This window comes from Callionymus lyra, chromosome 15 (assembly GCF_982586985.1).
Source record: "Callionymus lyra chromosome 15, fCalLyr1.hap1.1, whole genome shotgun sequence".
In the NCBI taxonomy this organism is placed as follows: Eukaryota; Metazoa; Chordata; class Actinopteri; order Syngnathiformes; family Callionymidae; genus Callionymus; species Callionymus lyra.
Window position 1 is genome coordinate 25,488,847 of NC_141832.1, and position 22,424 is coordinate 25,511,270.

At 40.8% G+C, this 22,424-nt stretch overlaps 1 protein-coding gene across 1 annotated transcript; it reads right to left on the reverse strand.

Annotated features, from left to right (window-relative positions):
- Positions 1-4,629: 4,629 nt before the first annotated feature.
- rad23aa (RAD23 homolog A, nucleotide excision repair protein a) lies at positions 4,630-9,800 on the reverse strand. Its single transcript, XM_087809453.1, has 9 exons — positions 9,367-9,800; positions 8,526-8,687; positions 8,205-8,374; positions 7,067-7,110; positions 6,331-6,458; positions 6,169-6,250; positions 5,970-6,100; positions 5,582-5,743; positions 4,630-5,518 (listed from the first exon to the last, which is right to left on the reverse strand). Exons 1-9 carry the CDS (start codon positions 9,430-9,432, stop codon positions 5,405-5,407), a joined length of 1,059 nt encoding a protein of 352 aa, XP_087665579.1. The 5' UTR covers positions 9,433-9,800; the 3' UTR covers positions 4,630-5,404.
- Between the last annotated feature and the right edge of the window lie 12,624 nt (positions 9,801-22,424).

Consider the following 22,424-nt stretch of genomic DNA (forward strand, 5'->3'; position numbering starts at 1 on the left):
GTGACAAAAATGTAATTCTTTAATCTCGAGATACAAGTATCACGAGATAAGAGTATGTCTTGCGTTATTTGAATTGAGTTGTCTTTGTTGTCATTGTGCAGCACATAGAAATTTGCAGTACAATCCCTCGGTGCAGAAATGATTAAACATTAAATTCATAAAATAGACCTACTGGATAAAAACTGTTTTTATCCCTGCATTAAGGGAGAGCGAAAACATGCGAATATTTTTTTTAGCCCTACTAAAGCAGCGAGGATGGGACTCAACACAAAGCCCTGGGGCGAGCCGAGATTCAGGCTGAGGAGATGTTGGGGGCTAACTTCGCGCTCTGACAGGAAGTCCTTTATCCAAAGGCAGATGGAGTTGCATATGCCCAGGTCTAGAAGTTTGGTCACTAGTCTGTTTGGGAGTATGGTATTACCCGTGGAGCTGAAGTCCACCAGTAGGAGCTTAGCTCCTGTTGGGGTTTTGTTCTGATGAACCGGCCCATCCCCAGATTGATACGTGGTGGTGGATCCTTTATAGTGTGAATATTCAGGTAAACGCCTCTAGTCATTTGTGCACGTATGATTGCTCAGTAATTCTAAACACTCGTCTTCTAAGATGGCCGTGCCACGTGTTAGTTGTGGAAAGTTACCGCAGTTTGTTCGTCTAGAGCAGGGGTCGGGAACCTTTTTGACTCAGAGAGCCATGAAAGCAAAATATTTGGAAATTTATTTCAGTGAGAGCCATATAATATATTTTAAGACTGAATTCAACTAAATGTGTATATAATAAGCCTCTTAATTTATTGTTTTAAATAATGTTGTTGTAATACTCACAATTAATGCGACTTCTGGTGCTGCATGGATTTGCTGATGGCTTTGTAGTCTGGTTGGTACTTGGTGAGGTTAAGCTTAATGCAGGCGTTGAGGCTTTCATCCGTTAAACGTGATCGTAGGTTGGACTTGATGTTTTTAAGATGTGAAAATGACTGCTCACATGAATATGTAGATCCAAACATGGTCAATACAGCAATACTCACACGCTTCAGTGTGTCGTATGTGACAGGAAGCGCGTTCCAAGTTTTGATGATCAGCTGGTCTTCGGGTTGAAGTTTTTTCATTTCTGTCCACATGTGCTTGCTCGCCAACTCCACTTTCTGTCGTACGATTCTTTCCAAATCTTCATTCAGTGACTTGAACTTATTCACCCACATGTCTGAGGCCTTCAGGTCAGCCAATTCTGCTTCAAAATCTCTGAGGGAGACATCAGGAATGTAACTCAGGTCGGCTGTGTTCAGTGAACACTCGTTTGGATGGGTGATGAACTTAAAAAGATGATTGTGCTCACGAAAATCTCCAAAGCGTGCTTTGAACAACTGTAGGAGACTGGATGTGAAGCCAGCTAGCTGGTGGAGATCAAAGTTTTGCGTGGGCTCACTTGCTGTGCATGCATCTTTAAATTGTCTCAGTTTTTCAAAATGTAGTAAACGACCTGTTTCAAGATCCATGATAAAGAGCTCCAGCTTGTTTTCAAAAGCAAACACGGTTTGCCATCATGATGCTACGATCATGAACAGTTCTTGCCGACAGAGGCATGTCTTGTATCCGTTTGATTATCTTGTCTTTGTTCGGAAGATCATCAAAAAGTTCATTGGCTACATCCAGCATGAACGTCTTAGCATACTCGCCATCTGTGAATGGTTTTCCGTTCCTCACTATTGCTAAAGTTCCAGCAAAACTAGCGGAATTATAGTCACCTTGCCGGGTCCATACGCGGAGTTGCTGCTGGCTAGCTTGCACTCTGCTCACTAGCTCTTGGCACGCTTTCTTCCTGCTGTCCCCCGCAGGGTATTTTGATGCAAAGCTAGCATGGCGTGTGTTGAAGTGCCGCTTTACATTCGAAAAAATTAAATTAAATTAAAAAAAGCCGAAATCTGCGAGCCAGATGCAATCATCAAAAGAGCCACATCTGGCTCACGAGCCATAGGTTCCCGACCCCTGGTCTAGAGAGATCTGTTTATCAGTTGAATTACTCAGATGTCTGTCCTGGGTCCAGAGACAAGCTGGCACCATCTAGAGATCGTTTTGTCTTTCTCAGTGTGACCTGACCTGAAGAATGTGTTGTTGCAGTGAATGGATTTTAATGCAAGGCAATGATTATTTATATACGAGTTAAATATGAAAGATTATCAGTTAATCAATTGATTATTTGAAATGTGTGTTAAATCTAGATGATCCATTACAGTAAAGTTGTCATATCCTTACACTCCTCTGCCGCTCCAGGTGGGTTAGCTACAGCATCCTCTGTGCACCTGTTGCTTCTGTAAGCAAACTGGTGAGGGTCAAAGCTTTGAGATTATGTGTGTCAACGCACCAGTTCACGACACTTAAGTTCAATGGGACCAGTGATATTCTCCAGTAGTGATGGCGGGCCAGTGACTTTTTGTGATGTTTCACCTGAATAAAGTCTAAATTACCAATATAAATTACGTACTTAATTAATGCGAGTCACACAGTAAATGTTTATAATTATAGTACTTCAGTTTAGCCACCAGATGGCGTAATTGTTCGAGTTTGTTTGTTGGGATAGGGATGGCTACTGTATAAGCGATTTACGTTAGTCGTAAATAAACAATTAAAGAACATAAATAACTAATACTATCATCTGTTCATTTGGCGTTCAAACGTGTGCGTGATCATACGTAATTTATTCGTTAATTACTACTGATGCCTAAGTGATCGATTGCGAGACCAGAAACAGAAAAAGATGAAGCTAGAATAATTGAACGAAGAATGGGAATTACTTTTGAAGTACTGCTTCACAGCAGTGAGACTAACATTTTACAAATCAACAGGTTCATTTGTCTTCCAATGACACACACACCCACACAAACATACACACCGAAACATGTCTGTTCTGCAAAGAACGTGACCCAGGAGAGTTTGACATTAATTTCCCTTTAAAGGTTCTCAAAGACTTTGAGCATCGTGGCTGGAAAGAGGTTAAAGTAGTAGTAGTAGTAGTAGCACACAAAAAAGTTTTCAAATACAAAATAAATTGAATAGAAAAACGAGTACAAAAATAACCTGAACGCATACGCATTAAAGTCCAGAAAAACTGGATTAAAAAAAAGAATAACTACAAAAGAAAGCCCAAAATACCCCAAAAACCATACATCAACAAAACACAAATAAAAGCTCACAATAAAATCAGTTTCACCCACACATAACGTGAAACACACACACATAAATTCACAAAGATAGATAGTAAGATAGATAACACACAGCAACACAGACGATAGATTCTGAAAAAAAACAAGAACAAAGTTCAATAAACAGAAAGTGCAAGATAACACGAGTCTAAAGATAAAGAACACAGATAAAAGAAAAATAACAAAGACAAAGGATGCCAAGGTTGAATTATAAAATCTAATAGCACAAGGAATAAATGAGTCCCTGAGTCTATTAGTGTTGAATCTGGGGAGGAGCATTCGTGCTCCATTTACTTCTCTGCTCACTGATGACAGTAGAGTCAGAGAATGACCGTCATCATCCATGATGACACTGGCCACCACAGACTGGTAGAACATTTTTTTTTTATTTTTTTTTTTTTTTAGAATCCCTTATTAGTCCCGCGAGGGGAAATTCAACCATTCACACATACTGATGGGAGTAGGCATGCACACTTGCGCCAAGTTCACCATCAGGAGCAATCAGGGTGAAGTGTCTTGCTCAGGGACACAACGACACAAGCTTGTCTGGAGCTGGGATTGAACCTGCAACCTTTTGGACTGCAGGCAACCACTCTACCATCTGAGCTATGTCGCCCCATGCAGGAGTTTCCTGCAGATGTTAAATGATCGAAGCCTCCTCAGAAAGTACAGTCTACTCTGAACTTTCTTATATACATGGTCTGTGTTGCAGGACCAGTCGAGTTAACTGTCCAGCCACACGCATACGTATTTATAGTTGTGAACTATCTCTACTCCGAAGCCTCTGATGGACACTGGACATGGCTTTGTCCTGGACCTCCCGAAGTCCAAGACCAGCTCCTTGGTCTTTGAGGTGTTCAGCTGCAAGTGGTTCCTCTCACTCCAGTCCACAAAGTCACGTATCAGACTCCTGTACTCGTCCTCACTGTTGTCCCTGATGCATTCAACAATGGCAGTGTCGTCAGCATACTTCTAGACGAGGCTCAGCTCTAAGTTGTAGCAGAAGTCTGAAGTGTAGATGGTGAAGAGGAGAGGGGCCAGTACTGTCCCCTGAGGTACTCCTGTACTGCACACCAGAGTCAGATGGGATGTCCTTCTACCTGACGTACGGTGTTCGATCAGTGAGATACTCCGTGATCCAGGAGACCAGACCAGGGTCCGCATGCATCTGTGTCGGTTTGTCCTGCAGCAGAGTAGGCTGGATGGTGTTAAAGCTACTAGAAAAGTCCAGGAACAGGATCCTCACTGAGACACTTGCTTTATCCAGGTGGGAGTAGCTCAGATGCATATTGACATACCACAAAGATTATTGCCACCATGAACACACTTGTTTTAGGATTCAAACTTTTAATTGGTTTGCAACTTATCTAAGCCAGCAGAGTAGTAAGCAGGAAGTAGAACTGGGAGGATAAAAGAGGCACAGAGAGTCGGGCTGAATGACTGCTGATATTTAATGTAGCACAGCAAAGTCTAAGATGATGTTGATGCTGCAGGTCAGTTGTCGGTACAAACTGCTGCCACATGCATGCGCAAACATCCAATCGGACTGGAAAAATAAGTAATTGAAACAAAACCGGACCTGCAAACTTCACAGGATACCCATAACAAATTTAAACAGTGTTTAGTTAGATTTTGGAAAGTTACATTTCTTGATGGGAATCATAAATGGGTGGTTTGCCTCGCATGATTTCTAATCCGCAAGGAAGCACCGCTTGTGGCTTATTGGCCAGGTTTCCAAACAGCCGGTGCAGCAGCAAGGTGGACAAGTACCCGCGGCTGCAGCATGAACACACTCAGATAATGCTGATTGATTTTTTTTTTTTTTTTTTTTTTTTACAGTTTAACATCGCATCCATCGGCACAGGCACACAAACACACATACACACAGTTACACCCCGCCCCCCTCCCCAATGCCTAAACTACCCTCACCCCACCATTCACAAAGCTTCTAAAATCAAATTAAAGCTCTTCCCCACACATTCCATTGGAATTCAGGTGGATTTTAGGATTCGTCCACTGGTGCCCTTGCCTCCAACACAATGTGCCACAAGTCCCTCTTTGTTTAACCCGCCCCTTGATCTAACCCTCCCCATATGGACTCCCCCTCCCAGTAGGCTCCCCCGTCCCCTCCCCTCAAGGTTACTCTACGGTAGCTGGAGGAGGGTGCAGTCTTTCAAAAGGGTGGGGGGAGGAGGTGCTCTCTGCTCTTCAGTCTTCATCTGCTCCCTGGTTGAGGAGAAAGTTGGCCGCCAGGTTCTCGTTCTTCTCACAGGCAAAGTAGGCCTGGATTACAAGGGCCTCAGGGAAACCCAAAGCTTTTAACTAAAGGAGACCAAAGTTAGTGGAACGCAGATGAAGCTCCATTATGGACTGGCGGATACTTACCCTCTCGATCGCTTCCTTCTCCTGAGGTGTGACCTGGATGTAGTTGATGGGTGCGCCCTCCTCCCCGGCTGCGCCGATCTCTGCCACCTCGGGCATGTCTGCCCCCTCACCTATGGGTTCGTTCAACATCTGGATGAACAGTTGCTGGTGCTGACTGATTTGCTGGAAGAAGGACCATTTGACGATTAAACCATTTCTTGACAACATTTTAATAAAGTAATAAAGGTTTAACTCAAGTTGATGATCTGATTTTACTGAGTATAATTTTTTTTTTTTTTAATAACGATCCCTTTCTTCATGAGAAAAATAACTTACTTCAGTAGAATATTTGATTATCAAATCAACATCTACATAGCGCAAGTCAACACCGGACTTGCTCCAACTCTACCTGCAGAAGTTGTGGGTTCTCTCGACCCAACTGCTGCAACAGGGTAGGCAGCAGGCCCGGATTCTGCTGGATGGCCTGTCTCATGTGCATGAACTGGGGTTGGGTCCGCAGGAATGCCAGTGGGTTCTCTCCTGAATAGACAAAACGATTCAAGAAGGATTCCTATACACACATGGTCAAGTACGTCTCAGAATTTTACCTTCCGCCAGAGATTCTGTGGGTCCAGAGGACGGAGACTGGGTTGGGGGGTTGCTCTCCTGGACTGGACTGCTGGGGATACCCTAGAATGATAAATACAATTTTAATGCATCTGGCCCAAAATGAAAGTGGGAGGTTAATTTAAAATCCAAGTGTCACACACAGTCAGGAGGTACTCGACTGCTCTGTGGGGGTTGTTGAAACTGGCCCGCAGTGCTGCCACCACTCGCTCCCTCTCATAGCCCATCGACATGATCTCGTTCAGCATCGCCTCATACTCTGCTCCAGTTACTAAGAACACATGCAAAGATGACGTTTTATTAGTTTTCAGAAAACAAATTTACTACAGCAGGATTTTGTTTTAAAGTTTTTTTGATCAAAAAGCTAACTTTTTTTTTTAAACCTAATTGCCACTTTGAGTGTAAATAACTTTCATAATAGATAATAATTGAATTAACATGAATACATGCCTAATGTCAATAAATGAATAAATACCAACATGTATTTTTACAACTTTTGATTCAAAAGATCCATTTGTAGTTACACTTTAAAAAAAACTATTCTCATGCAACTTGCTAGAACTGTTTTTCCATCCTTTATAATATATACAATAGGGTCTTTGCCAGTTTTTGAGGTGGTTGGCACTTTTAAACATTTGTTTATTTAATTCCATCTTTGGCTTCGAACCCATGCAGCAACAGAAAGTACACTCACTGGTTTGAGGGAGTAACGTAGCACAGTTGGCCTCACATAAACATACGGTTCAATGCTGTCACAAATTAATCACAGTCTGACAAATATCTACTTTTTTACATGTCTGATTTTAAGTTCCGTTCTTCTCACTTACACTGATGTGATGTTACTAATGGGGGTAGGAGGGAGAATCAATGAGAACATACCAAGTGCAGAGGAAGCGTCCAGACCCTGGCTTCCTTCTCCAGAACTGAAAGGGGTTGGAATGGGTGGCAGAACAGAATAAAATTATGAACAATCATCTAAATAATAGATTTGCAAAGCTGAATTGTTGAGATACTACTGTTGTTGATTAAACTTCCCCACATCTAAGCTTAAGCATCATGATACAGTTAGTCTTCATTAAGTTTCTTGATCAGGGGTCCGCACCCTTTACTACTCTGAAAGCAATTTGGATGTTTGGAAGATAAACCTGCAGCATCTCGGCCCTCCTCTGGACAGGTTTGACACCTCTGCTTTAAGAAGTAAAACTGAGATAGGTGGGGGAGAATTTGTATGTTTTTGTTAAAAGAAAGGTAAACTGAGGAGAGGGATGCCCCGTTTTTCATGGAAAACATTTAATACCCACGTGTATACCAATATCCATTTTCAAATCCTCAGTGAGCCGCATCAAGGGGCTGTAAGAGCGCTAATAAAGCATTACCTCACTACATGCCGCCCACGACATTACTATAATTATCATCAACAACTATTATTACGAATGCCAGCAGCTGCAACACCACCACCTACTATCACTACTCTTTATTTTGAGTCAACAAATTAATGTTCTGCACATCAAAATCATATATTTGTTACATTAACCTCAACAACCAAGATGAACCCCATTCTTATCAATATAAATCTATTAAATTAGGCTTGTCATATTTGGTCTATAAACCATGTTACATTAATGGGGCTGGAGCCTACAGACAATTCCCCCAGTTCCCAATCAACCCCTGCATGTTTTGAGGAGTGTAGGAGGAAACGGGAGTGGCCAGAGTAAAGCAACACAAACACGGGGAGAACATACAAACTGCACAAAGAAAAGGCTGCAAGATGCTGCTAATGTTTTACACCTTCAATGCAATTTATATAAAAGTGACTGGACATATCAAGTTCTACAGCTTCCTTTTCCTAAATTCTTGAAGTTAGACAAAATAATGTTACATTTCTTTTTTTTTCATTGATGATTAACAATTCAATGTTGAATCTGAATGAATGAATCTGTGCGACTGCTTATTCAAGAGTCAACGTTTAATTGCTTTCGTTAAGTACGAATGTCAATCTTAAAAATAATTTGCTGACCTTGCTGGTTGGGCGGGGGGTTGAAGACAAACGGGGGGTTCTGGATCAGGGGTGGGGGCTGGAGCAGCAGCTACTGTTGATGTGGTGGTAGTTGTTGTAGAGGCAGACTCCTGTGCAGGAGGTTTTGGGGCTTCTGAAGCTGGGAGTGAAGCTGCAGCTGTTGGTTTAGCCTTTTGAAAGATTCAAAGAGTTACAGTGGGGAGACATTTTGAGGACTCATCCATGTGTAGAGTTATTTTAGTAAAAATTGCATCAAAAATATAAGTATGTAAATATAGCATTAATCAAAAAGAAGCAGAGAATGTCAAGTCAGCAGCTCACCTTCGACACCATTACTACAACAAAGTTCTTTTCATCTATTTTATAGTCTTTGATTGGCGTGTCATCCTGCAGGATCTTCCCAGCATAGATCAGCTTCTGTCCAGATACAGGAAAGTTATCTTTTCCTCTTTCTGCCTCTATCTTCTCTTTCAACGCCTTCACCTGAAGAAAACAAATTATAGAAGTATGATACAAATACACACAAAAATTGTAAATCCTTAATAACCCGATTTTCAACTGCAATGTGAAGTCGTCACATGACATGAAAAAAATGCCATTTTAATGAATCATCAAACTAGAACAAAGTTTAATAAATAACAATGGATTAATACTAGATTAGTTAATAACTATAAATGTATTATACAAAGGTAGGGGCTGTCAGGATTTCGGGGATGATTAGCAGCATGAGGATCATTTGGCCTGTCTGGAGAGATGAACGTGATATAAACATGCTAACAAATTAGCCTCTAGTGAGAGTAGCAGCCGAGTCATGCTTCTTTATAATGAAATAGTTAGTTGTACAGTCTATACAGTCGTTTTAAGTTCGAGTAGAGGTAGAATGCTCATTGTTAACCACACAACTCATTCATAGTACACACGCTGTAGAACCATTTAGCCATAAACTTTAGTGACTGGCAATTCGGTTAGCATGCTAATCGATGCTAATAAGTGAGGCTAGCGTTGGTAGCAAATCCACACATATGGAATTAAAAATAAATATACAAGGTATTCTTGAACTGGTTACATGTGTGACACTGTGTCGATTTATGTATCGTCTCAACACAGTTCAAGTGGCTAGTGTGGTAAGCTAAAGTTAGCAAGTTAGCTAAAGGCTACTGACCGTTTGTTCGGGATCTATCTCGATCTGGATCGTCTGCTGCAGCAGCGTCCTTAATGTGATCTGCATGGTGGCGATCGAACCAGTGAACAGCTAAAGGGACAAGAAAAGTTTTGCCCGTCCAGAAATCTATTTGCTGAGTGTTTTGAGAAAGATAGAAGCTTGTCGAGAAATGTGTGAATCCATGAGCACTTAGCAAATCGCCATCTTTGGTGAAAAGGTGGTGGTGCAGCCAGAAAAGAAATCGTCTGATCTTATATCTTATCATGAAATTTCTGACAACATAAATAAAGTCATGATTTTTATAATATAGTATTTATTTAAAAAAAAATACGTTAAATGTCGAAAGTAAGATGATATATCTATTATTTTTTAATTTTCAATTATATTGCTTAGTTTGTATGTTTGTTTAATTATTTTTCTGTACTGCCACCACATAAAATTCCTATGTTGTTTTTATAAAATTGGCAATAACAGATTGTAATTCTGAAAATATATAAGCTTATTTTGGTGACGTAATAAAGCACCGTAAGTACCCTTTATCTAATTAATTAGAATCGTTAAAGTTGAACAACGGAAGTTTTGATATCACATGGTCAAAATCCCGCTCAAGTAACCTTGGAACCATTTAGAGACTCGTTGTAGCTTAACTTCCAAGTCTTTGGTTGCTTCGTCTGCAACAGTTGCGTCCTAAACAATACGTATTTTCTACACATCTTATTGACTCGGAATAAAACGTGTTTATTTTACGTCTGAAAAAATAGTATAATATACTTTTGCTGCCAGCAGATGGCAGAGTATAGCAATTGAAAAAAAGTGAAGAAGAGCGCCATCAAGAACTTTCACAGTCCATTTGTGACGTGTAAACTCGTTTCATTATGTTGTAACCCTTAAAACCCTTTAATATACTTCAAAGAGAATATTATGTGTGAATGTTTTTGTGAGTGAGTCACCTTTCGAGACTCAGTGTCGCTGTGATACATTTCTCTGTCTGATGTTTGTGTTAATAAGAATTCAGAACTAACCCATGAGCTAAACATTATCTTGTATTATGAGCATCACAAGCATAGTACAACTTAGTTTGAATGATCTAAAGGATGTTTTATATAATATAATTGAGACATGTTATTAACATTATATCCACCACTAAACTAGTTTTAAAGTGTTAAATGCTTTTACAGAATATTGTACAAAAAACAGAAATCTTGCCCCAACAATATCATCCACCATAAGATGTCCATGAGACTGGAGCAGGTAAGCCCTTAAATAAATGGGAATAATCAATTCAAATAACATTATATCTGTTAGATTTCCTCTGTGCTATTGAAAGCTCCCTACCCAAATAAAACAGAGGTCCATATATACATTCTGAGCGAGGAAGGTTGACAATGTTGGCAGTGACCACCCGTCAACATTTCATGTTTTTTTTAAAATCATGTTTAAACAGAAGCTGTGTCTCCAGCTTCTACCTGACCATTTGTTTATAAGATTTGTGTCCGTAAAGATTAATAATGTTTATTTTAAATTTAAAGTTCATTTGATTAATAATGAGCTAAAAGAACAGCAGTCCATGAGAAGTGTGATTTCTGGCTGTATAAGGGGACGATGCCCCAAATGTGTGGTCATCTGGATTAATTCTCAAGGACAGAATGATGAAAGATTAAAAACGAAGCCCCATGATTTATTAAGAAAAGGCGCATTCACGGGCATATGGTTCTGAGACACAGACCTACTTAAAACGTGCAGCGTATGTGTGTGTTTGTTTGTGTGTCCTGCAGGCTTTTATTTTGTCCACACAAGTAGAGCATGTTTACTGAAAAGCCTTTCAGTGACTGTAGGCTCTGCTTTTAAAGCAGACCTGGGACGATAAAATTCAAGTTGAATGGATTTCTAAATAGATGGCAGCATGTTTTTTTCTCACACTTTTGAACAGATTGAGACAAAGGCATCATTCCACTTCCAATCCTGAGTTGACATTCAGTACTTAAATTGTGATTTATATAATAGTTTTACTTGTTTTAATATTCATCTGCCCTTATACAAGGTCGCAGGTCCAGCTTCTCTCCTTTTGGAATTCTCCTCCAGCTTATGATCTTGCTTCTCCCATGGCCACACTAAATCTCAAAAGATATCCGTACAGGAGGCTTTCAAAATTGAAGAATACATCTCCACGCCAAAAAAAGTATTGAGGCTACAAGGAAATGTACACATTTTGAATCCCCACGTTCTAGAAATAGTGCAAAGAACTCTAACCGAGTCCTATTAGTTGAGCCGAGAAAAGCGGTCAGCTGGATGATGTGGTTAGAGAGCTACACACTATACGTAGAATCTGGGTTATGATTAGTTACCTGTATCAAAGTACAGTACAGAGTAAAGAGTGAATCCTCATTCTGTGGTCTGTTGGGAGGGAGAAGAGAAAAGGTCATAGTAAGAGAAGGAGAGGGGGAGGGGAGACAGTGTAGAGCAGGGCAGCATGGTCGGGGAGAGGAGAGATAAATAAGATGTATAAAATGTAGGACACTAGTTTGATTACAGAAAAGAAAAGAATGTCAAAGTGATAGTTCTGTCATGTTTTATGCACATCCTGTTTTATTTTGAGAGTGTCCGTCCCGATTGCCAGTTTTGTTTTTGTTCTCTTTACCTATAACGGACCGTTTTGGATTTATTATAAACTGTTTTTGAACTTTCCTTCCTAAATGTATTGACTGCTTCCGCATCTGAGTCTTCTGCACTCCCGGAACGGGACAACTTCACCCAAAATCTTAACTCATTCTCGTGTCAGGGTTGGGATTATTTTCAGAGTTATCTGTTCCTTATTAGAGTTATAGGAAAACATGTTTGTCCATTTTAATGTAGTGACTGCATGGTGCTGAGTTGTCTTCGTCTTCATCTAAAACTACTCACTTAAAAACATCCAAATAACTATGATGCTTGTCCCTCTTGCATTGATGCCTGTTTGTTCGGGAAAAATGTAAACAAATCTACTATATGTTTAGGTTGTTTTCAGTGGATGCTGCTAGGCCAACATCCTACACAGACAGGAAGTACTTCAGGGAAATATTGAGAGCGCTTCCTGTGTAGACCGTAGACTGGAAACACAATGTTGGCCAAGAAGCTAGCCTTGTAGCTTCAGTTTAAAACAAGCTTGAAATCAAGCCTTTTTTTAAAAGTTTTTCTGGAACAATTCTGGAAAGTGAGTAATTTGAATAAAGATGAATACAACTGAGCTCCAGTTTCTTTATTAAAGGGCACCTAATGTCCAACTCTACTAACTTATTCACATGTTGTAAATGTTGAAGTCGTCCTCTTCAAAATGCAGTAGGTCATTCATCATGACGTTTTGAAGTTTTGAAGTTATTACTTAATAAAGTTCTCTCCCGTCTGAAATCTTGCCAAACGGACTATGGCTTAAATTAAAAATTCTAATGTTACTCTGGTGGAGGTGTCCTCCCCTAGAAGCCCTAAATCAGTTAAGTACCTACATGTTAATCGTAAAACAAAATAAATATTTATGTAAACATGGTGAGAGTTACTTCTGCCTTTAGGTGTTTTTGTGATGTGTACATTAAGCAGCAAATCATATATTTATTGTTCGTTTTTTAAAGTACGAAACAAGAGTTATAGGGATGAGTTTGAAATTTGCGAGAGTCCCTGAATGCGACTCGTGTTTTGTGTTTTGTGACCAATCAGAGCAGAGTGGGCATGGTTGCTTGGACGAGACTTAAAACTCACTGGCTTCCAGATTATTTCAGGATCATCTTTAAAATTATGGTTCTTACTTTCCAAACTATTCATGGTCAGGCTCCTCCTTACATCACTGATCTGATTCAGCCTTAGACCCCAGTTCGGGCTCCGAGGTCTGTGGATCAGAATCTACTGATGGTTCCTCGCACACGGTTCAGGACCAGAGGAGAGAAATCCTTCCAGGCTGTTGATCCTAAACTTTGGAACGATCTTCCTCTCTCTTTGCGCTTGATGGAGTCTACTGACTCCTTTAAGAAACATCTTAAGACATTTTTATTTGTGCAGGCTTTTCCTTGATTTTCTGTGTTTGTCTCAGTGTTATCTTGACCTTTAAATTATATATTTTATTGAGGATTGTTTTGATTGTTTTAGTGCTTTGGGACCCTGGTCTGGAAAAGCGCTATAGAAATACAAATGACTTACTTACTAACTTACTTCTTCTCCAGCCAAAACGGCGCATGTTAAGTGGGCGGGGCTTAAGTGTATTTTCTAATGTTAATATCTTTATTAAATGAGAGTTTTGTGCAAAAAGAAACATACTGATGAGTATAACAGAGGTCCTAGAACAATTTAAGAGACATTTAAATCTGCCCATTAGGTGCCCTTTCAAAAGGAACAGATTTCCTTTTATGAAATGAAAATAATCACAACCGAAATGAAAGTGAGTAGAAAATAAGTGAAGTTTGAATTTTGGGTGAATAAACCCTTTATACCTAAACCCAAGCATTGGTCCTCCCCACATCCGTTCTACTGTGACTGCACCCATCTCTTGACCAGACTGACGTCATCATGTAATGGGCACACATCAGTTCTTCAAATAATAACATATTATCGTCAGCTTATTTACTGGGGTGTTGCACACAGAAACTTCGATATGAGACATGTAAGAACTAATTGCACATTTGAAAAAACTTGACACAGTTAGACAGTTGAAAAACTTGTCAGAGCACTAAGAACCACATTTTCTCAGATCTCCAGAAGTGCTGATGTATACAACACAATAGACACACAGGTGCAATTGCTAGGTAAATAAACAGAGAGTAGAAAACATGTAAAACAAATTCTTAATTTGGCTTTGGATTGGAGAAGACTATGAGTCATTCTTTCTCCTCCTGTCCTCTGGGAGACATTAATCTATTCTCCTTCTACACCCCCACAGTACTGCATACATGATACCACGCATATTTGTGTTTGTGCGTTTGTGTGTGTGCATGCACAAGTGTAAATGTGTGCATGAATGTAAGGTTCACCTGTGACACCCTTTATTTTTAATTTACACACACATACAAACACTTCAGTCAACTGATATAAATGACTTATTATATATATCCATAAGAAGTTTCAGTCAGGCTGCTGCAAACATAACTCTACGGAGACAGCCTTACTGAAAGTGTGAAGAGTGTCCAGTGACATCATGATGTCACTGGACACTCTCAATCTTTGACACAGTTGATCACCAGATCCTGCTGAGAAGACTGAGGAATTAAGTGGGACTGTTTGGGTCTGTGTTACAGTGGTTCTCGTCATACCTTTCTGAGCACAGTTTCAGTGTATCTGCCAATCAAATAAGGTCTGAATTAGCGGATCTGTTGTGTGGAGTCCCTCAAGGTTCTGTTTTGGGTCCTTACTTCCGCTTCCGGTAAGCCTTTGATTGGCTGCTTGAACGTGAGCTCTTGCAATAATTGCCAAAAACGGTCGTTTTAACGACTACTTGTCCGGATATTATGCTCATATCACTAAAGATATGTCTGAAGCATAACGGATCTATGATCGTGATGCTCTTTTCAACATCAGAGAGTCGATGGAGGACTTCACTCGCGGCAGTTAGAAACGTCCTGTTAGTCTAATTCCTCCTTCCCTTGTCATCGACTCGGACTATGTGGAATATCGTTTGATCTAAGGTAAGGTAAGGTAAGGTAAAGCTTTATTGATCCTTCAGGAGGTCTCCTTCGAGAAATTGTTTTTTTCCCAATAGCCACAGAAAATACAGCAATTTTTCATAAAAAATAAAAAATAAATCAAAATAAAATAAGAAGAAGAACATAAAGAGAAAGAACAAGATGACACAATCTAAGTCTAAAGATAAAGACAAAAAACATAGGTCAAAGAAAAACAACAAAGACAAAGGATACAAAGACTAACATAGAACAGAACATCCAGATACTTTCACTCTACTCCTGCCCAGGGCCGGGTCTAGGCAGGGGCAAGAGGGGGCCTGGCCCCCTCAAATAAATGTTGTGCCCCCTCAAACTTACATGTAAGTAAGTAAGTAACAGCACAATGCCCCCTCAAGATTTGTGGCTGCCCCCTCATACATGCCTGTCTAGACCCGGCCCTGCTCCTGCCCCCGAACTCAGAATTGTACAATTGAATAGCCCGAGGAATGAATGAGTCCTTGAGTCCTTTGTTTTGCACCTGGGTAGGAGCATTCGTGCACTCATTCTGCTTCTCTGCTCACTGATGACAGTGTTCAGAGGATGACTGTCATCATCCATGATAGACAGTAGTTTGTTCAATGATCTCCTCTCAGCAACTGTCACCAGTGAGTCAAGCTTCATTCCAACCACAGAGCCAGACCTCCTGATCAACCTGTCCAACCTGTTGACACTCCTCTTGGACACATTTCCACCCCAACACACCACCGCATAGAACAGGACACTGGCCACCAAAGACTGGTGGAACATGAAGAGTAGCTTCTTGCAGATGTTAAATGATCGAAGCCTCCTCAGAAAGTACAGTCTACTCTGAACTTTCTTATATACATGGTCTCTTGGGTACCGTGCAATTTCCACAAGCGATCAAGTAGGTCTGGAGTACAGGTCAGGATGAGACGTGCAGTCGCGATCGCTCGGAAGAACTCTGACGTCATCGGACGTCATCGATGTTTGATCGGCCTTCCTCTCACTGAAGAGTGTGACGACACGTCAGCGCTGCCGTCTGCCCAGACCTCAACGAAAGGTGGTAAGATTTTTTCATTTCCTCTCTTTAATTCGGCTTTTACAACCGAGTTAAACGTGAGTGGCAGCTGTCACCCACGTGACCGCTGCTGTTCTCTTCAAAAGATCCCGCTCTGCGCGCCTGTCAGTGACGCGGCATCATCAGTGACGTCATCGGTGCTGAATGTAGGACTTCTGAATGTTTGCTCCATTACTAATACATCCTTTATTCTTAATGATCTTTTAACAAGAGTTAATTTGGATTTATTATGTCTTTCTGAGACTTGGCAGAGAGAGGAAGAGTTTATTCATCTGAACAAACTCTGTCCAGTAGAGAGCGCTGTCCTGGGGAAGCCTCGCCTCTCAGGAATTTTGAGTCTCAGATGATCTTGGTTGGTTCTACAAGACCTTTCTATTGTGTCAATCTACCGCCCGCCTGCTTCTGCGGCGGTGTTCTTGAAAGACTTCTGTTACTTCCTATCTTCCATTATTCAAATGGAATATGTTCTTATTCTTGGAGACTTTAATCTTCATGTTGATGACGTCACATCTTGCTCTGCTTTAAGAACAGAAGCGTTTAATTTTGAGCAACATGTTTCTGAACCCACTCTTTAAAAAGGCCACATTTTAGACTTAGTTCTTACTCTTGGCCTGGACATCTCTAATGTATCTGTACATGATGTCCATCTGAGTGATCATTCTCTTGTCTTGTTTAACCTGGACTTCATCCCTGAACCTAAGCCTTTGAAAGTTAGGTCTCAGAGGCATGTCATCTCAGCTGATACTGCAGATAACTTCTCTACTATGTTTGACTCTCTTTCCTTTGATGACTGCCCAGACGTAAACAGTTTGATTCACTGTTTCACTACTCATCATGTTGAAATACTGGATCAAGTGGCACCTGTTAAATCGAACTTGAAAATTCAGAAAAAACGGTGCCCTTGGACAAATGAAGATCTCCTGAGTCTGAAGAGACTTTGTTGAAAGACTGAGCCTCTCTGGAGGTCCACTAAAATTGAGGTGCACAGACTTCACCTCAGGGATTTGATGTCTTCTTACAATGAGATGGTGGAAACTGCTAGATTTGATTACATCAGAAAACTGGTAGCAGCAAATAAGAAAACCCCCAAAGTGTTGTTTGACATGATTAATTCTCTCGTGTCTCCTGCTCCTCAAATCACGCCTGTCTTCTGTAAAGCTTACAACAATGCATTGTTGAGATTTTTCATTGACAAAATTAAATTGATCAAAGAGAAAATCTTTCCCCCTTTGTTTGGAACCCCTGCTGTCTATAAGCCCGTCTCCTCCTCTTGGTCTTCCTTCAGTGCTGTATCTCTGGGTGATATTTCGGCACTAGTGAACAAGGTGAAACCCTCCTCTTGCTCAGATGACGTCCTTCCTTGTAGGCTTCTTATCAAAGTATTTGATGTAATTGGCCCCTGGGTTACCAATATGGTGAAACTCTCCCTTTCCACAGGGGTTTTTCAAATGCATTTAAACATGCCATTGTGGAGCCTCTGCTCAAAAATCCAGGCTTAGACCCGACTGACCTCAGTAATTTCAGGCCTATTTCTAAGCTCCCTTTCTTGTCCAAGATCTTGAAGAAGGTGGTGTCTGAGCAGCTAGTTGTTGTGTCTAAAAGCTATCTTTGTTCCTGGATCAGAGCAACATCCATGAGAAGTTTCAGTCTGGCTTCCGTAAACATCACTCTACGGAGACAGCCTTACACCCCAACTCGGGCTCTGAGGTCTGTGGATCAGAATCTGATGATGGTTCCTCGCGCACACTTCCGGACCAGAGGAGAAAAATCTTTGCAGACTGTTGCTCCTAAGCTTTGGAACGATCTTCTTCTCCCTCTGTGTTTGATGGATCTACTGACTCCTTCTAAGACGTTCTTATTTGTGCAGGCTTTACATGATTTTCTGGGACTGTGTCATATGTGTCTTGGCCTTTTAAAGTAAGTAATTTAGCCTTATATTGTGGAGGATATTGTGACATTAAAGTGACATTTTTGTGACTGAAGCCAGAAGCATCATTCAAAGTCACATTTTTCAAATGACTTGACAAATTATTTTTCTTTTTCTTAATGAGATCTCACTTTACGCATATGTTTGGTTACGAGTGTCTCATCAGCTGAACAGGATTCATCTTAAGGTGACGTCGAACCTGACTGCATCTGCTAGTTGCCATGGTGATAAGGGATGTTTGACACCCGCAGTGAAAGCAAATGTGACCTGTGCCAGATAAACATGGAGCCTCCAGTGAGCAAGACAACCGTTAATGACACCACAGAGGGAAAATAATGGATTCATACACACACAGACGCACACACACGCAAACACACTCACACACACATACACACACTTGAGCTACTTTTGGGGACATATGACACATGCCCCGCATTTGTGGAGTTGTCAAATGGGAAAGAGAGTTGAAACTTTCACTATATAGTAAAAAGTTCCCCCTTCATGAAAAATCATACTTATTTCAAATGAAGCTTAATTCAACCAAAAATATATATTTTTTAATCTTGGCAATTAAATTGGCGACACCTTTTTTGCCACGTTCTGGGACATTGATTTTAAATCTAGACTAATATGATGAAAGGTTGTTTCATTATGAAGTGAATGATACAATTATAGTATACATGGTATACTATAATTATAAGTAAGTATATTTACTTACTTTCAGAATCTGACGTCATTCCCATTCTCATCATTCTCATCCTCATTCTCATCGACTCGGACTCTGTGGAATATCGTTTGATCTCTCGAGTACCGGGCGATTTCCACAAGGGATCGAGTCGGGCTGGAGTACAGGTCAGGATGAGACGTGCAGTTGCGATCGCTCGGAACAACTCTGACGTCATCGAACGTCATCGATGTTTGATCGACATTCCTCTCACTGTGTGTGACGACACATCAGCGCTGCCGTCTGTCCAGACCTCAACGAAAGGTGGTAAGATTTTTTCATTTCCTCTCTTTAATTCGACTTTTACAACCGAGTTGAACTTCAGTGACAGCTGGTACCCACGTGACCGCTGTTCGCTTCAAAAGATCCCGCTCTGCGCGCCTGTCAGTGACGCGGCGTCGTCAGTGACGTCATCGGTGCTGAATGTGGGACTTCTTAATGTTCGCTCCATTACTAATAAATCCTTTATTCTTAATGATCTTTTCACAAGAGTTAATTTGGATTTATTATGTCTTTCTGAGACTTGGCAGAGAGAGGAAGAGTTTATTCATCTGAACGAACTCTGTCCAGTAGGGAGCGCTGTCCTGGGGAAGCCTCGCCTCTCTGGTCGTGGAGGAGGTCTTGCTACTGTTTTTAGGGAGAGTTGTTCTTGCAAAGTGATTCAGACACAGGAATTCACTTCTTTTGAGTCTCAGATGATCTTGGTTGGTTCTACAAGACCTTTCTATTGTGTGTCAATCTACCGTCCGCCTGGTCCTGCGGCGGTGTTCTTGAAAGACTTTAGTGACTTCTTATCTTCCATTATTCAGATGGAATCTGTTCTTATTCTTGGAGACTTTAATCTTCATGTTGATGACGTCACATCTTGTTCTGCTAAAGAACTTTTAACTTTAACTGAAGCCTTTAATTTTGAGCAACATGTTTCTGAACCCACTCATCAAAAAGGCCACATTTAGACTTAGTTTTTACTCTTGGCCTGAACATTTCTAATGTATCTGTACATGATGTCCATCTGAGTGATCATTCTCTTGTCTTGTTCAACCTGGACTTCATCCCTGAACCTAAGCCTTTGAAAGTTAGGTCTCAGAGGCGTGTCATCTCAGCCGATACTGCAGACAGTTTTTCTGCTATGTTTGACCGTCTTTCCTTTGATGACTGTCCAGATGTGGACAGTTTGATTCACTGTTACACTGATCATTGTGTTGAAATACTGGATCAAGTGGCACCTGTTAAATCGAACTTGAAAATTCAGAAAAAACGGTGCCCTTGGACAAATGAAGATCTCCTGAGTCTGAAGAGACTTTGTCGAAAGACTGAGCGTCTCTGGAAGTCTACTAAACTTGAGGTGCACAGACTTCACCTCAGGGATCTGTTGACTTCTTACAATGAGATGGTAGAAACTGCTAGATCTGATTACATCAGAAAACTTTGACACGATTAATTCTCTCGTGTCTCCTGCTCCTTAAATCACGCCGGTCTTCTGTGAAGCTGACAGCAATGCATTGTTGAGATTTTTCATTGACAAAATTAAATTGATCAAAGAGAAAATCTCTCCCCCTTTGTTGGGAACCCCTACTGTCTCTGAGCCCATCTCCTCCTCTTGGTCATCCTTCACTGCTGTATCTTTGGGTGATATTTCAGCACTAGTGAACAAGATGAAACCCTCCTCTTGCTCAGATGACGTCCTTCATTGTAGGCTTTTTATCAAAGTATTTGATGTAATTGGCCCCTGGGTTACCAATATGGTAAACCTCTCCCTTTCCACAGGGGTTTTTCCCAATGCATTTAAACATGCCATTGTGGAGCCTCTGTTCAAAAAACCAGGCTTAGACCCAACTGACCTCAGTAATTTCAGGCCTATTTCTAAGCTCCCTTTCTTGTCCAAGATCTTGGAGAAGGTGGTGTCCGAGCAGCTGTCTTTGTTCCTGGATCAGAGCGACATCCATGAGAAGTTTCAGTCTGGCTTCCGTAAACATCACTCTACGGAGACAGCTTTATTGAAAGTGTCCAGTGACATCATGATGTCGGCTGACTCTGGTAAATTCACTGTTCTGGTTCTCTTGGATCTGTCGTCAGCCTTTGACACAGTTGATCACCAGATCCTGCTGAGAAGACTAAGGGATGAAGTGGGACTGTCTGGGTCTGTGTTAGAATGGTTCTCATCTTACCTTTCTGGGCGCAGTTTTAGTGTATCTGCCAATCAAATGAGGTCTGAATCGGCAGATCTGTTGTGTGGAGTCCCTCAAGGTTCTGTTCTGGGTCGTTTATTGTTTTTGCTGTACTTGATTCCCCTTGGTAAAATCATTCAGAGATTTCCAGATGTTTCTTATCACATTTTTGCTGATGACATCCAGCTCTACTGCTCTTTTGACCCAACTGAGCCCCAAAGGCTGAACAGCTTAGTCAATTGTTTGCTAGAAATCAAACAATGGCTGAGTGAAAACACTTTACAGCTTAATGTGGACAAAACTGAAACTCTGGTGATTGCTCCTGATGATAAGATTCCAGGGTTGAGTCAGTACTTGGGTGACTTAGGTCAGTCTGTCAAACTGAGCCTGAGAAACCTGGGTGTTGTATTTGATAAAGACATGTCTCTTGTTCAACACTGCAGAAAACTGACCAGAAACTGTTTCCTTCAACTGAGAAAAATCTCTAAACTTAGGAAAATGTTGTCACAACATGATCTGGAGCTTGTAATCCATGCGTTTGTTTCTTCTCGTCTGGACTATTGTAACAGTTTGTTTTCATGTCTTAACAAGAAGGAGCTGTCTCGTCTGCAGTTGATTCAGAACTCTGCAGCGAGAATTCTGACCCGCTCAAGTAGGAGAACTCACATTTCTCCGATCCTTAAAACTCTTCACTTGGTTCCAGTTTCTTTCAGGATCAACTTTAAAATTCTGGTTCTTACTTTCAGAGCTATTCATGGTCAGGCTCCTCCTTACATCACTGATCTGATCCAGCCTTACACCCCAGCTCGGTCTCTGAGGTCTGTGGATCAGAATCTACTTATGGTTCCAGGGCTGTTGCTCCTAAGCTTTGGAACAATCTTCCTCTCTCTTTGCGCTTGATGGAGTCTACTGACTCCTTTAAGAAACATCTTAAGACGTTTCTATTTGTTCAGGCTTTTCCTTGAATTTCTCGAACTCCTGTGTTGTTCTCGGTGTTGTCTTGATCTTTGAAGTATGTACTGTTTTGAGTATTGTTTTGATTGTTAAAGCGCTTTGTGACCCTGGTCTCGAAAAGCGCTATATAAATAAATATTACTTACTTACTTACTTACATAATGATCTATGATGAATTTCTCTTGTCTGATCATCTAAAAATCCTCTTTTTCTTGTCTAACAATGACACACTTCTTTCAGAAATTGTAGTCACATTAAGGAGATTGCAGGGTGTAGTATCTCAGACCTACACTAGAGGTAATGTTTAACATTACACACAGATGGAGTGGGGGTTTACACATACTACCACTCCAAATCTAAAAAAATAATATTTGTGGACATTGGTGATTTTTAGATAGAAATCTATGTTATATACAATGCATTTTTAATGACTAAAGTTACATACACACACACACACCAACACAGTTCTACCCGATTACAAAAAGGAGTGGGATGCCAAAAGTATCCATGCACACACATTTAAACACACAAGAATACAAATCCTTATTTATGTATTTGCATGCACATA